The following is a 12711-nucleotide window of genomic DNA, read 5'->3' as shown; positions in this document are numbered from 1 at the left end:
AGAAGAATAAGCAGATGGGCACAGACAGATTGACATCGGAACATTTCTTCTTTTCTGGGTACATTTATAAATAAGCAAAACAACTTGTAACACAAAATGTCTACATGGAAAACCTTTTTATACACTCACATTTCTCTAAATTCAGTCTCATACTAAATATTTTTGTTCACAAACCTACATAAAAACTGACTAAAAGAAGAGCGGGTTGTCCATGATTAATAAATAAGGTTTAATAGACGGCAATCGACCAGATAAACAATTTAGCAATGTACATCAGAGAAAATGAGCCATAACTGTTGCCAAGAGCAATTGCCCATAGCAACCAAGAAGTTTATGACTTGTATTTTTAAGAGGCTCTTGATTAAATCATCAAATACCTGCTATAAGCAAATATGTACAGTATGGGCATTACTTCTGATCACATCACTTATGATCAGGGGTCTCCAACCTGTGGCTCGTGGCCCATGATGTGTGACTCATGGCTGTCTGCCAGCTTGGTGCATTGGATCTAGCAACCAGCTATGAAGAAAGCGCAGGTCTCCAGATGGTGACTTTTGTAAGTAGCCTTGCATGGAATAGCAGATCTGGGTGTACATACACTAGCACTATAAGAAAAACGTGGATTTCTCTGGAATAAGACATTGGATCGCAGATATCAAGGTATTTTATTCAGCTTCCTGTGACCTGCATGTCCATATAGACGGCTTAGGAGGGTTGATCCTACTGACAGATTCCCCTTAAGGCTATGTTTCACAATATAGATTTTTTCATGCAATTTTTTTTTTTGTGGCCAGAAAACCTGCAGTAGAATTTACACGTGGTTTTGATGCGGTTTTGGTGCGTTCTCCAATGTGGTTTTGGTGTTTTCCTGATGACCCATTTTAATCTCAATGGGGAAAAGTTGCCGTAAAAACACTGAAACAATTTACATTCTGTGGTTTTTATAAAACACGTCACAGGTGAAAAAAAATGGAAGGAAAAAAATCCACTTCAGAAGTCTTATTCATTTTGCTGTTGCTGCAAAACGCTGTTTTTCAGCTAGAAAAAAATGAAGAGAACATTTGCATAAAAAATTGAACATGTGAACAAGCCCTAAAATGGTTTTCGACCACTTTGTTATTTATGACCTATCCCTAGGATAAGTTATAAATATCAGATTGGTGGTGGTCCGGCACCAAACACCCCCGCTGACTGAATGTGTGCTGAGCCTGGTTATACACAGTGTATGGCGAGGATCACCGGCGCTCCATCACGCTGGCAGTCATCTCTTCATATACAGCAAATTGTTTATTTACACTACAGGTCACCGGTGAGTAGCCGGGATGGCCACCTAGCCATGCCTTCTTGATAAACGTTCTTACAGGACCTGAACTCGCCAATAAGCCCTCAACTCTCTTGCTTTCTATATCTGGCTCTCTCCGTTCTCTTAAACAGAGCTAATTTCACTCCCTCCTTATAGCAGCCAGAACATTGATCCTTAGATTATGGAAGAGCACTCATTCGCCATTAATTACAGACTGGTTCAAAGAAGTCCTTCACCGGCTGTGCATGGAGGGGCTGGTGACTGAGACTAAGGCGAGGCGTGAGGAGCACACAGTTACTTGGACAGATTGGATAGCCTTTTCAGGTTCTCCCACGTACAGATCCTACATAAAGTGACTGACCCTCTCGGGAAAATGCAGTTTGTTGATCTCTTCCCTAACCCACACCCTTGCTCCCTTCTTTATAACCCGCACCCTTGCGCCCTTCTTTATAACCCGCACCAGTACCCTAATTCACTTATACCCCCTAGAGGTCACTTGCTATGATACTGCAGCTTTTACAATACATTTTCTCTTTTTTGCAGTCTCTGTTTGTCTATGATATTTTCTTTACAGTACTATCTTCTATATACTCTCCTTCTATATACTCTCTAGTACACATTTAAATAAATGTCATTATTAATGACTATTAAAGGGAGTGTGTCATGTTAAAAATGGTGCCTGATCTGCAGGAGGGGTGTTGTAGAGCAGACTAAGTTAATCAGAATTACATACATTTTTGGAGAAAATTTCCAGTAAAACTTGCATTTTGTTCATTGAAATTCTGGTGTTTTATGCATATCAGTCCAGTGGGCGGTCCTACTAGTGATTGACAGTTTACCCTGTCTGACACTGTCTGCAGAGATAGCTGTCAATCACTGAGTAGGACCGTCCACTGGACTGATATATCTATATATCTCTAACTCCAGGGATTTCAGTGAATAAAATACAAAGTTAGTGCTCGTGCAGACGACCATATTTTCGGTCCGAGTGCGATCCGACAAAACATCGGATCGCCCTCAGATCAATGTCATTCTATGGGGCCATGCACATGTCTGATTTTTTTTGCAGCATGCACGATTTGCATCCAATATCCAGATGGCACTGGGAAATGCAAGTGAATGAGTTAGTGGGAAGAAAAAAATCTGACTGCACTCGAATGACATCTAAGTGCAGTACGATTTGCAAGGACTGACAGAATGAAGATGGGGAAATTGTTTTTTTCAATCTTCTAATCCGAGAAAATCAGATCACACTCTGAACGGAATTTGAACATAGTGAGATTAGCATAATGATCCGATTCTCTAGGATAAGAGAAAATACGGAGGTGTGACCCTAGCTAAATACTGAATCTTTTCCAACAAACCTATATATCATTCTGTTCAGCTTCTCCTTCTCTACACCATGCCGCCCGCAGATCAGACCATGCGGCCCACAGACCAGACCATGCCGCCCACAGACCAGACCATGCCGCCCACAGATCAGACCATGCGGCCCACAGACCAGACCATGCCGCCCACAGACCAGACCATGCCGCCCACAGACCAGACCATGCCGCCCACAGATCACACCATGCCGCCCACAGATCACACCATGCCGCCCACAGATCACACCATGCCGCCCACAGATCCCACCATGCCGCTCACAGATCACACCATGTCGCCCATAGATCAGACCATGCCGCCCACAGATCACACCATGCCACCCATAGATCACACCATGCCGCCCACAGATCACACCATGCCGCCCACAGATCACACCATGCCGCCCATAGATCAGACCATGCCGCCCACAGATCAGACCATGCCGCCCACAGATCAGACCATGCCGCCCACAGATCAGACTGCACATGACGGGTTCCCATTAATGTTAGGTTATTTGGCTTAATTATATTTTACAACTTTTCTTCACTAATATCCCCAACTTTTCTAGACTTTATTTTTATGTCTGCTGGTATGCTTTTCCCTGCTCAATAAAAGCTACAAATCAGTAAGTACAGGACCATGGAGAGCGCTTAGACATGTGGACAGGACCATGGTCAGCTCCTGAAAGTTAACCCTAAAGGAACAGTTCTTGTTCGCACAACTGCTCTACCTGGTTGTAATATCGATGCAATTACTGCTGTGTGCTGAGCAGATCTAACGATATGTAATATGGCTAACACAAAAAAAAAGAAAGAACTAGACCTACTTCACATTTTCCAATAAGAGATAACATTGTGTATTTAGGGGTTGTCTGATTTCTTGCAGGGAAAAATGCTGATTTAGTCACCTGGGAACCTTCAAGGTAATGGACATCTAACCTCACATTGTTAAGGTGTACCCTTATATTTGTGGTTCTGAGACTTGTCTTCGGGGAACTTGTGAGGGATGGATAACGAAAATGATGTTCCCCTAACAGCTGAGTAACTCACATGTCTAATGGGGTGGCGTTTGTTAGGGCTATGATATTTTGGAAGGGCAACAATCAAACCGATGAATATAATGGCATCAATGTATTTAAAAAGGACGTTAGGAATACTTCTTGTAGATAAAGCACTTATTGTAAGCTGGTAACTCCATGCTGAATAAGTGAAAGGCAAACTCAGGCTGGATTCACAAATTCAGTTTTTGGTGCAGATGTCTGAGCCAAACACAGTAGTGGCTCCAAAAGGAAAGACTTCCATGTTCTCATTTGATTAGCATTAACTGCATGTGTGAATCCAGCCTGTTTTTTGCCATGGTTTTTCAAAGAAAACCTTACACTGCTTTATGCAAAATTAACTTAAAGGAGTATTCCCATCTAAAAGATCCTATCCCAGTATGTAGGAGGTGTAATAATAATAATATTAGCAAATACCTCCAATTCTTCTGATTCGCTTTTTCTCTTTCCTCATGTGCAGGCAATGCAGGACCTTAGGTATCCATGGTTACGACCACTGATATTGTGATATTTAGCTAGTTGCTAGTGGTCGTAACCTAAGGTCCTGCAATGCCTGCACATGAGGAAAGAGACATAGCGAATCAGAAAAACTATACTACATTTCTAATTGGAGGTATTATTACTGTATTATTATTGTAATATTATTACACCTACTACATATTGGGATAGAATCTTGGAGATGGGAATACCCCTTTAAGGTTTCTTTGACTATGTTCACAATCATCTTTTACTTCGATTGGAGGCTCTGCCCTCCGTCTATTTTGAGGCCTGCTGGCACATAGCAAGGTGAGTTACTAAAGTAGGGTCCATCCTGCTTGGGTACACCTTGCCGCAGTGGGATGGATTTTATGGTTTATTAATCAATAAAATGTTAACTAAGTACTAGTGATGAGCGAGTATGTTCTGTTAACCCTTTTGGCGAGCATACTCGGGTGCTCGCCGAGTATCTTCAGCGTGCTCGGGTGTAATGTTTCAGTCACTGCATGCGCATGATTTGCCACTGTTTGACAGCTTCAATACATGTGAGGAATGCCTAAGAAACAAGCATTTCTCACATATATTAAATCTGTCGAACAGTCGCAAATCATGAGCACGGAGTGATTAAAACATAAATGCGAGCACGCTGAAGATACTCGGCGAGCACCCGCAGCATGCTCATAAATTTTGAGTAATGAGTATGCTCGCTCATTACTACTAAGTACCCTATGCTTGTTACATGTGTTACTATTTAATTACTTTAGGGTTTTTATGTATTGTTTTCATTCTAGGTTATATTTGTACTTTAATGGCCATAGTGTGAATGTGCACCTACATAACAGACTTATACTAAGGCCACGTCCCCCCTATCAATATTCTGTCAGTATTTTATAAGTCAAAACCAGGAGTGGGTGATAAATGCAGAATTGGTGACTTGTTTCTATTATACCTTTTCTCTGATTGTTCCTCACCTGGCTTTCTCTCCCACTTCTGAGAAAAAATACTGACCGAATACTGATCAAATACTGATAGTGGTGCCATGGCCTAACAGGTGTGCTCCCCCAAGTTTTTGGTTTTACTTCTATTAGCAGTACAAGTCAGGAGTTTTAACTAATGTGTAAATTCAATGAAAGCCTCTGATGTATGACACTATATAGTCATACATTGGCATTTTTCTCGCATTAGCTCCCATAATAAAAGATGTATATTATGGTATATACATTTTTTTCATAGCGTCCTTTTGTATAGTAATGGCAGAAGTCTATGTTTTCCTATACAGTATAAAGAAAAAAAAATGATGTTGATTCTTTCAGGCCCATCATATGCTAAAAGTGTATATATGTGTATATGTGTATATACACTGGGTAGACGAGCGCCTGTCGGCACATGTAGTAAGCGCCCCGGGAGCTTCCCTGGTGCATACACCATACCCGTAGTGAGGGCAGAAGGAGAGGGCCTTACTTGGTAAGAAAAGCTGAATTCCAGCCTGAAGGAGGGATACCCAAACTTCACAATCTTCAGATTTCTGCTGTAGGTTATCCAGCAGATCTGCACTGTAATGGAGCTTTTCTGCAGCGTTTCCGTGCTGAATTTGTGGCAATATTAAACATGATATGGATTTTGAACTCCTCGGGGCATTCATTATTCCGTACAGGTTATTTTCTAAGCATGTGAATGGGGTAAATAACACCGCAATCGCCTGTGGGATGTCAGAAGATCGTTTCAGGATTTCGGAGCAGGATCTGCCTGTAACACCTGACACAATCCTGAGCGTGTGAACATGGCTTCAGGCGCTTTAGAAAAAACGTGACTTCCCAGCATCTCGCTGATAAGCTTCTCATCTCAGCTCTTCTCGGGATGTTCATACACTGCCGTAACCAAATTCTGCTGGTTCTCATACAATTTAGGAAGTTACAAAACTAAAGACTTTAGGAGTAAAGTACCGCAGGAGAGAGGACAGTTTATGGGGGTTGTCTAATCCCCACATTGGTATTTAGATGGCAAATGTTCACTCAATTGACGGAGTATGTAACAGACTGATGAGCTACGTCTGTCAGAACAGTAGCAGCATTTTCTTAGCATCTCTCAGCTCCGAATACAGGGTAAGGTCCCTTTACCCTTGTGTCCTAGTAGGAGTTCCAAAAAACAGGGAGCAATTATTTTTTTTTACAACACACGGTGTGAATAGGTATTCTAACATGGGTAGGGCACTGCTACTGAGGTCTAAAGATATAATCAATTACTTGCTGGCTTTTCCATTCCTATATGGGTGACTAAGCATGACATACAATATTCCTGGATGGGAGCCGCTGCACGGCACACAACTGCAGAATTGTGACCCCTGTATCGGCCTGTCCTTCCTGCCTCTGCGTCTGCCGCCTGGCAGCACCCTGCTCTCATTGCGGGGGACAATTCTAGTTTTGTGTCCTCTAGGACTTGAAGTCCCATCCATACTGGGACACAGAGTTAACTGATGAGTGGTTGGGGAGGGGCTGCAAGCTATTTAAGATCCTGAAATGCTACTGTCCACTGCCGGTTACAATCTGAATTGCTTCTGTGTGACTTGCCTTGATATTCTGCCAGTGGACAGTCCTCATTTTTTACCTCAGTTTGCTTTTTAACTATTCTCATTCTTTACGATTTTGACCCTACACAGACCTCGTGATTCTGACCCGGTTACCCAACTATTCTCTTGCCCCGGTTCGCTCCACCGGATAGCAGCTCTTCCTTGGAAGCAATGCAGTGGACCCCGTTTTAAGTTCAAATTCCTGTACAGGAGTTTAAGGGTGAAGGCCGATGTTCCTCTGGAATCTGCCCGATGGGGTGGCTTGCACCAAGTCTGTACAAGGTAGACTTTTTGAGCCTCCAACAGAATTTTCTGACATGGGATCGTCTACACATCATACAACTTCAGAATTAAGAGAATGGTATCCTATGTATGATACGCTAATAGGGTATAGAATAAATCTGAGCTACGTAGCCTAAATATCGATGACTACAAATAGAGCCTTTCCCAACCAGGTCACATTTAAAACAAGCTAAAGGAATCTGTCACATTAAAAATGCAGTCTGCTCTTGTCTACAGAAAGGAGAGCGAGAAGACTTGTTGAGAAGGATACAAAAAGATATTTATCTTAAAGTGTTTTTTTCTCACCTTAGGAGTCCAGTGGGTGGTCCTACTCAGTAACAGACAGCTTATCTTTCTATTCCTACTCATACAGAATGCAATGATTTGTGTGAGACCACCCACTGGACTCCTAAGGTCAGAAAGAGCAGAGGATGAGCGCAATGAACTACACATTCTACTGTATCTTTTCCCATCAAACTAGTTATCAATCATTTATGTAAGTACGAAGATGGTGGGCTCAGGACACTGTTGCCGGACGTCAGATTTTCCTTGTGGTGTTACCTTATTGAGGTCCGTTCACTAGTAATGAAGATGTCCCGAATGTAAGCAGGAATATATAATAAATGAATTTGGGAATAACAAGAAGCTGAACATCCATATTAGCAATTTCATATCTCTTTAATGGAGGGTGTTTGGGGCAGGAACGCCACATGTGACAATTTTCCTGGCACACCGGAAATAAAAGCCAAACCTCTTAAAGAAATTTGTAAGCTGATTCTGCATCTTCTGCTGTGGATTTAAATATCTGGCAGGAAAAGAAACATATCCCCCATGATTGTGTCATTTTTTAGGAGGGCAAAGGTGAGAGCAGGGCATCCAGGGCACAACTGTTTTGACAGCATCCACCAGATGACAATCAGAATCTTTTACCCAGTGACTGTACCCATCACGTTATTTTTTCCCTGATCTATAAGGTATACGAATATAAAACTATGGTTGTAGTGTGGTGGAATGTATGCTGCCATCGTCTGAGCGTTATTGGTACCTTGGCACAAAATTTGCCAGAAATTGGCCACACTGACAAAAGGGTCCACCAAGGCTGAACTATGGAAACACAGTGGTTTCTAAAGAACAGATCAGTGTTCTGATCCCATGGATCTATGGGAAGATTCACACACTGGGTATTTTCCTGGCAAAATCTGGCAGAAATCCACAGCAAAATCTGCATTCATGCAATCCTTCCCCTTCTACATAGAAAGGGGAGCAATCCATTGACACGCTGCAGATATAAAAGTCTCATCCACATGGCTCATACTGTAATCCGCTGTGGATTTCACAGGTACAATCAGCAGCAGTTCTGTTCCTGACGTTACCCTGTAAAATAGCTCTCCTGTATGTGGTACCACCGAGCACACCAGGAATGGAGGCACAAGACAAATGGAATACCTCTGCATACACCGAGATCTCCCGTGCCCCATCCCAGAGGATTAGTGTCTTCCTATGTATGTCATCATGGCATGGTGGTATTAGCAAATATGGCCAAGGCTCCAAAACAGTAAATAATGCCTTTATTATATCACTATTATTAATGTGCTCGACAGGTGAAGAACAGAAGAATATGGATAATGATATCTGTGATGCCACATTACCAGACTGCCACACCCACCCGTGACTACATGGACATCCATGCTGTATGTCACATTCACAAGAGGCCATCCCAATCCAAATCCCAGCTATATACCCAATCCTAATCCCAGCTATGTACCCTACATCAGGTCCCTGCAGGGAGTTAGCTCAGATTTCTCACTATGATGTGAACAGGTTAATAATTCCCTATATGATGTTGTCTTTTGACCAAAAGATGGGGATGTATTATTTTCTCATTTTCCCAACATAACATTTTTTTTTATACTAAACCAATGGTCATTCATGGTATCCTACAACCTCCTCCAAACCTTCTATGGCCAACCGTGGTCACCAAGTTCTGGCTCAGCTGTGGTGGACAATCCCTGGCACGGTTCTACACATGATACCCGGTGATATACGTCTATTAAAAAGATGCCATGGCTGGCGAAAACATGAACCAAGCCCTCCGAATGCAAACTGACTGTGTTTTATGACAGTACTGAAGATGCAAGGCCCAGATAAGAAAACACCCGGGATTAATGGCAATCCAACAATGCTGCCAGAACATTGCACCCATTCAATCTGCTGCCAATCCTGATGAGCATGTGATGTGGTAGAATATAGACGGGATATATATATTATATATATATTCTGAAGTATGGAGCATGTGATAATGTAGACGACACTTATCCCATCCGACACTCTATCCTTCAGTGGAGATGGGGCACACCAGCCATAAATGACCGATTAAGATGGCTACAGCTTCCCTTGTCAATAAGATGGAAACACTTTTACACCATCAGAAAATGCAACCACACCCCACGCTGTCCCCAGACCAGCAGTGAAGTGCTGCCAGGAAGGAGTCAGCTGCCCACTTCCCCTCCATCACCCGGGGGCATCACTGAGACATGGATGAGCGGGGGCAGGCTTACAGGTAACCCACCCTACATGTGATGGCATCATGAGTGTGACACTGGGCAGATGAGGAGCAGAGGTGCCCAGGGGGCCAGGCCTGTGGCTAGTCCCCGGGCCAGCTCTCCTGCAGGCCACAGATCTGCCCAGTGCAGTGCCTGGCTACACCTCTTCCATCTGTAGGCAGTGCAGTGAATCACAGCTATGCTACCTGTCAATAGATGGAGGTGACAGCCCTCAGAGATGACAGCATGAAGGTGCACACAGCATCCATTCCTGGCCATCCTGAGCCCAGCCCCCCACCTGAGTGCCAGACTCTGGGCAGGCAGCAGTGGATGAATGGGGTGTCCTTACTTGAGCATGGCCTCTTCCTTCTCCTCCTCCTCCTTCTGTCGGTTCATCACTGCCATGATCGTGTTCCTCTCGTCCTCGGTCAGATGGCTGAGATCGGGCAGATCGGGCATCGGGGGAGGCACTATGGGTGGCCGGGGGCCTCTGGGCCCCATAGAAGAAGACATGGTGTGGGTACAGAGGGCGGGAGCAGCAGCCACCTTCAGCCTTCAGCAGCTCTGGAGCACTCGTCTCCCCCACCCACCTTCCTGCTGCTGGAGCGCTGGCGGCCACTCACATCCCCCGCTGGCAGCGCCCGCCCGGCCGGCCTCGTCCCCCAGGTGTCACACAGCTGGAGGCGTCATCCCCGTGGAGCGGGAGCAGCGCTGCCGTCCTGCTGTCCCGGTGCTGCCGCCGCTGACATACAGGCTGATGTGGGAGTGGAGGAGGGAAGTGAACACAAGCTGTTAACACTGGGCTGTGGGGGAGGGGCGGATGACTGCATCCCTCCCTGGCAAGACAGCGGCAGCATCCCTCCTCACCCTCCTCATCCTCCTTCCTAGCAGGCATCATATGACGTGCTGTCATCCTATATATGTATGGTGCATGTGTGATTACCTGGAGCCGTCTGTGCACATCACACATTACCATCTGCACTACATCCTCAGCTCCACCCTTCATCAATCTCCCTGCTGCCCATGATGGATGGCTACTGATGAGAGGACACCACAGTAATAGTGGGCACATCACTAATGCCCATGTGGGCAGGCTCATAGTCACACCCTGCTGTAGGGCCACTGGCCACCTCAACCATAGTGCTTGCCAAGCCCATCAATATGGAGCTGCTCAAGGCTTGCCACTAAATCCTGGAGGGATTGGGTGAGGGTGGCACTGATGTTGGGTCCCGAGTTCCCAAGCTATGCAGAGAGGAGAAGTTGCAGATCTAAATCAGCAAGCCATTTATATGGCCCTGGCCAGTTGGCTACTGAAGCCAATCAGTCCTCACATATACACCCATGGTCACATTGGCAGTGCTAATTAAAGGGGTTGTCTGGATTCTCCTTTAAGCTGCTTTAATTGCGTCCAGGCAAAGATGTTTGTCCATAGATGACGGTGAGCTGGTTTATCTCAGTTTTATGTTGAAAAAATAAGAAATACTCAATACTAGTCAACCCCCCATCCGCAGAATGGGGAATTTTTATCTCTGTTACAAGATAGAGTGGTCGAGCGGAAGACCGAGCGCTGTTCTATTCATTCTCTATGGTGCTTCTGGGGAAAAAACATGCAAAACGCTCGGCAGACCCATAGGAAATGAATGGTGCGGCAGTGGTCATCTGACTTTCCACTTTATTCTGTAACAGAGATAAAAATTCAACATTTGGTGCAGGTCCCGGGAGTTGGACCTCCACCAATTAATAATAACTTGTTCTCACCGGACAACCCCCTTAAGGCTATATTCCTGGGCTTTTAATTAGTTTTTGATGTTACAGATTGTCTGCACCATTTCGCACTGATTACTTAGGTTACTTGCATTTTTTCATTACGTTTTTGAGTGTGGTGTTTTATATTCGTTTTTATCACATTTTTGGTTTTGACAAAACTTTTTTGATACAGTCATGTGCAGATTACATGTGTTTTTATTGCGTTTCCGCTGTGGAAGAGCACTAAAAACACATATGCATTTTTTACCTGCGGATTTTACACATCGAAAGCAATCTTATGGGGAAAAACTGCACATAAAACTCAGCGCACCCAAGGCAAATTCACATGTTGTGGATATGAAACACGCACTGCAAGTCAGTTTACGCTGAGTAAAAAATCACAGTGGGCCTGAGATTTCTATAAATCCCATCTACGTTTCTGGAACTTTAAGGGTATGTGCACACTATCCGTACTGGCAGCACTTTGAAAGCAGCCTACTTTATGCTGCGTCCGAAGCGCTGAACGCAGGTGAATCCGCATGTGTTCAGTGAACCATGCGGATTCACCGCAATCAATACATTGTAGTGATCTAATTTCTCTTGCGGAGACTAGAGACTCCACAAGAGAAATTGACATGCTGCGGGTCTAATAGACGCACCGCATGTCAGTGTCCGCGGGTGATCCGAGGAGCACGGAGACGCATAGTGGACATGGGATTTCTACAAATCCCATCCACTATGCTGTAACTGCTGGCCGCTGCGGGTTTGATGTGGCATAACACGCAGCGTCAAACCCGCAGCGGCTCCTGACCGTCTGCACGTACCCTAAGCCCACGTGCACACATTGAGTATTTTGTGAATTTTTTACCTCAGTATTTGTAAGCCAAAACCAGGAGTGGGTGATAAATACAGAAGTGGTGACGTGTTTCTATTATACTTTTCCTCTGATTGTTCCACTCCTGATTTTGACTTACAAATACTGACATAAAAAACTCACCAAATACTCAACGCGTGCACATGGCCTAAGGCTATGTGCGCACGTTCAGGATTTGAATGTAGAAAATTCCTTAAGGTATCTGCATCTCTTGGCAGGAAAAAACACTCGTTTTGCTGCAATGTTGACACATTTATGATGCATTTTTTGATGCATTTTTGGTACATCAATGAATGCTTTTTGGAGCTAAATAAAGATATTTGAAAAAAGAAACTTGGGACATCGCTTTAACTCTTGGATTACCGCCAGATCTGGGGTGAGTATATTGGTTAATTTAAATGATTAAAGGATGTGTCTGTTGTATTTCAAATGAAGTGTTTTACTCTGTGTGTGTGTTTATTTAACTCTTTACTTTAATCAGGTTTAGTAATGAAAGGGTCT

At 44.1% G+C, this 12711-nt stretch overlaps 1 protein-coding gene across 23 annotated transcripts in view; it reads right to left on the bottom strand.

The window, feature by feature from the left end:
• RIMS1 (regulating synaptic membrane exocytosis 1) overlaps positions 1–10454 on the bottom strand; it is a 469599-nt gene extending 459145 nt beyond the window's left edge. For 6 of the 23 annotated variants that reach the window (XM_073675528.1, XM_073675531.1, XM_073675529.1 and 3 more), the window contains exon 1: positions 9940–10438. In XM_073675528.1, the coding sequence (XP_073531629.1) occupies positions 9940–10103 (164 nt within the window). In that variant the 5' untranslated portion in view covers positions 10104–10438. Of the gene's footprint in view, positions 1–9939 lie in introns of all 23 variants that reach the window. The other 17 variants (XM_073675534.1, XM_073675536.1, XM_073675538.1 and 14 more) reach the window with 9 other exon arrangements.
• Positions 10455–12711: the final 2257 nt, after the last annotated feature.

Source organism: Phyllobates terribilis, unplaced genomic scaffold (genome assembly GCF_046119375.1).
Source record: "Phyllobates terribilis strain yellow unplaced genomic scaffold, ASM4611937v1 Scaffold_3__8_contigs__length_932513732, whole genome shotgun sequence".
Lineage (NCBI taxonomy): Eukaryota > Metazoa > Chordata > Amphibia > Anura > Dendrobatidae > Phyllobates > Phyllobates terribilis.
This window is presented reverse-complemented; position numbering and strand designations above follow the sequence as displayed.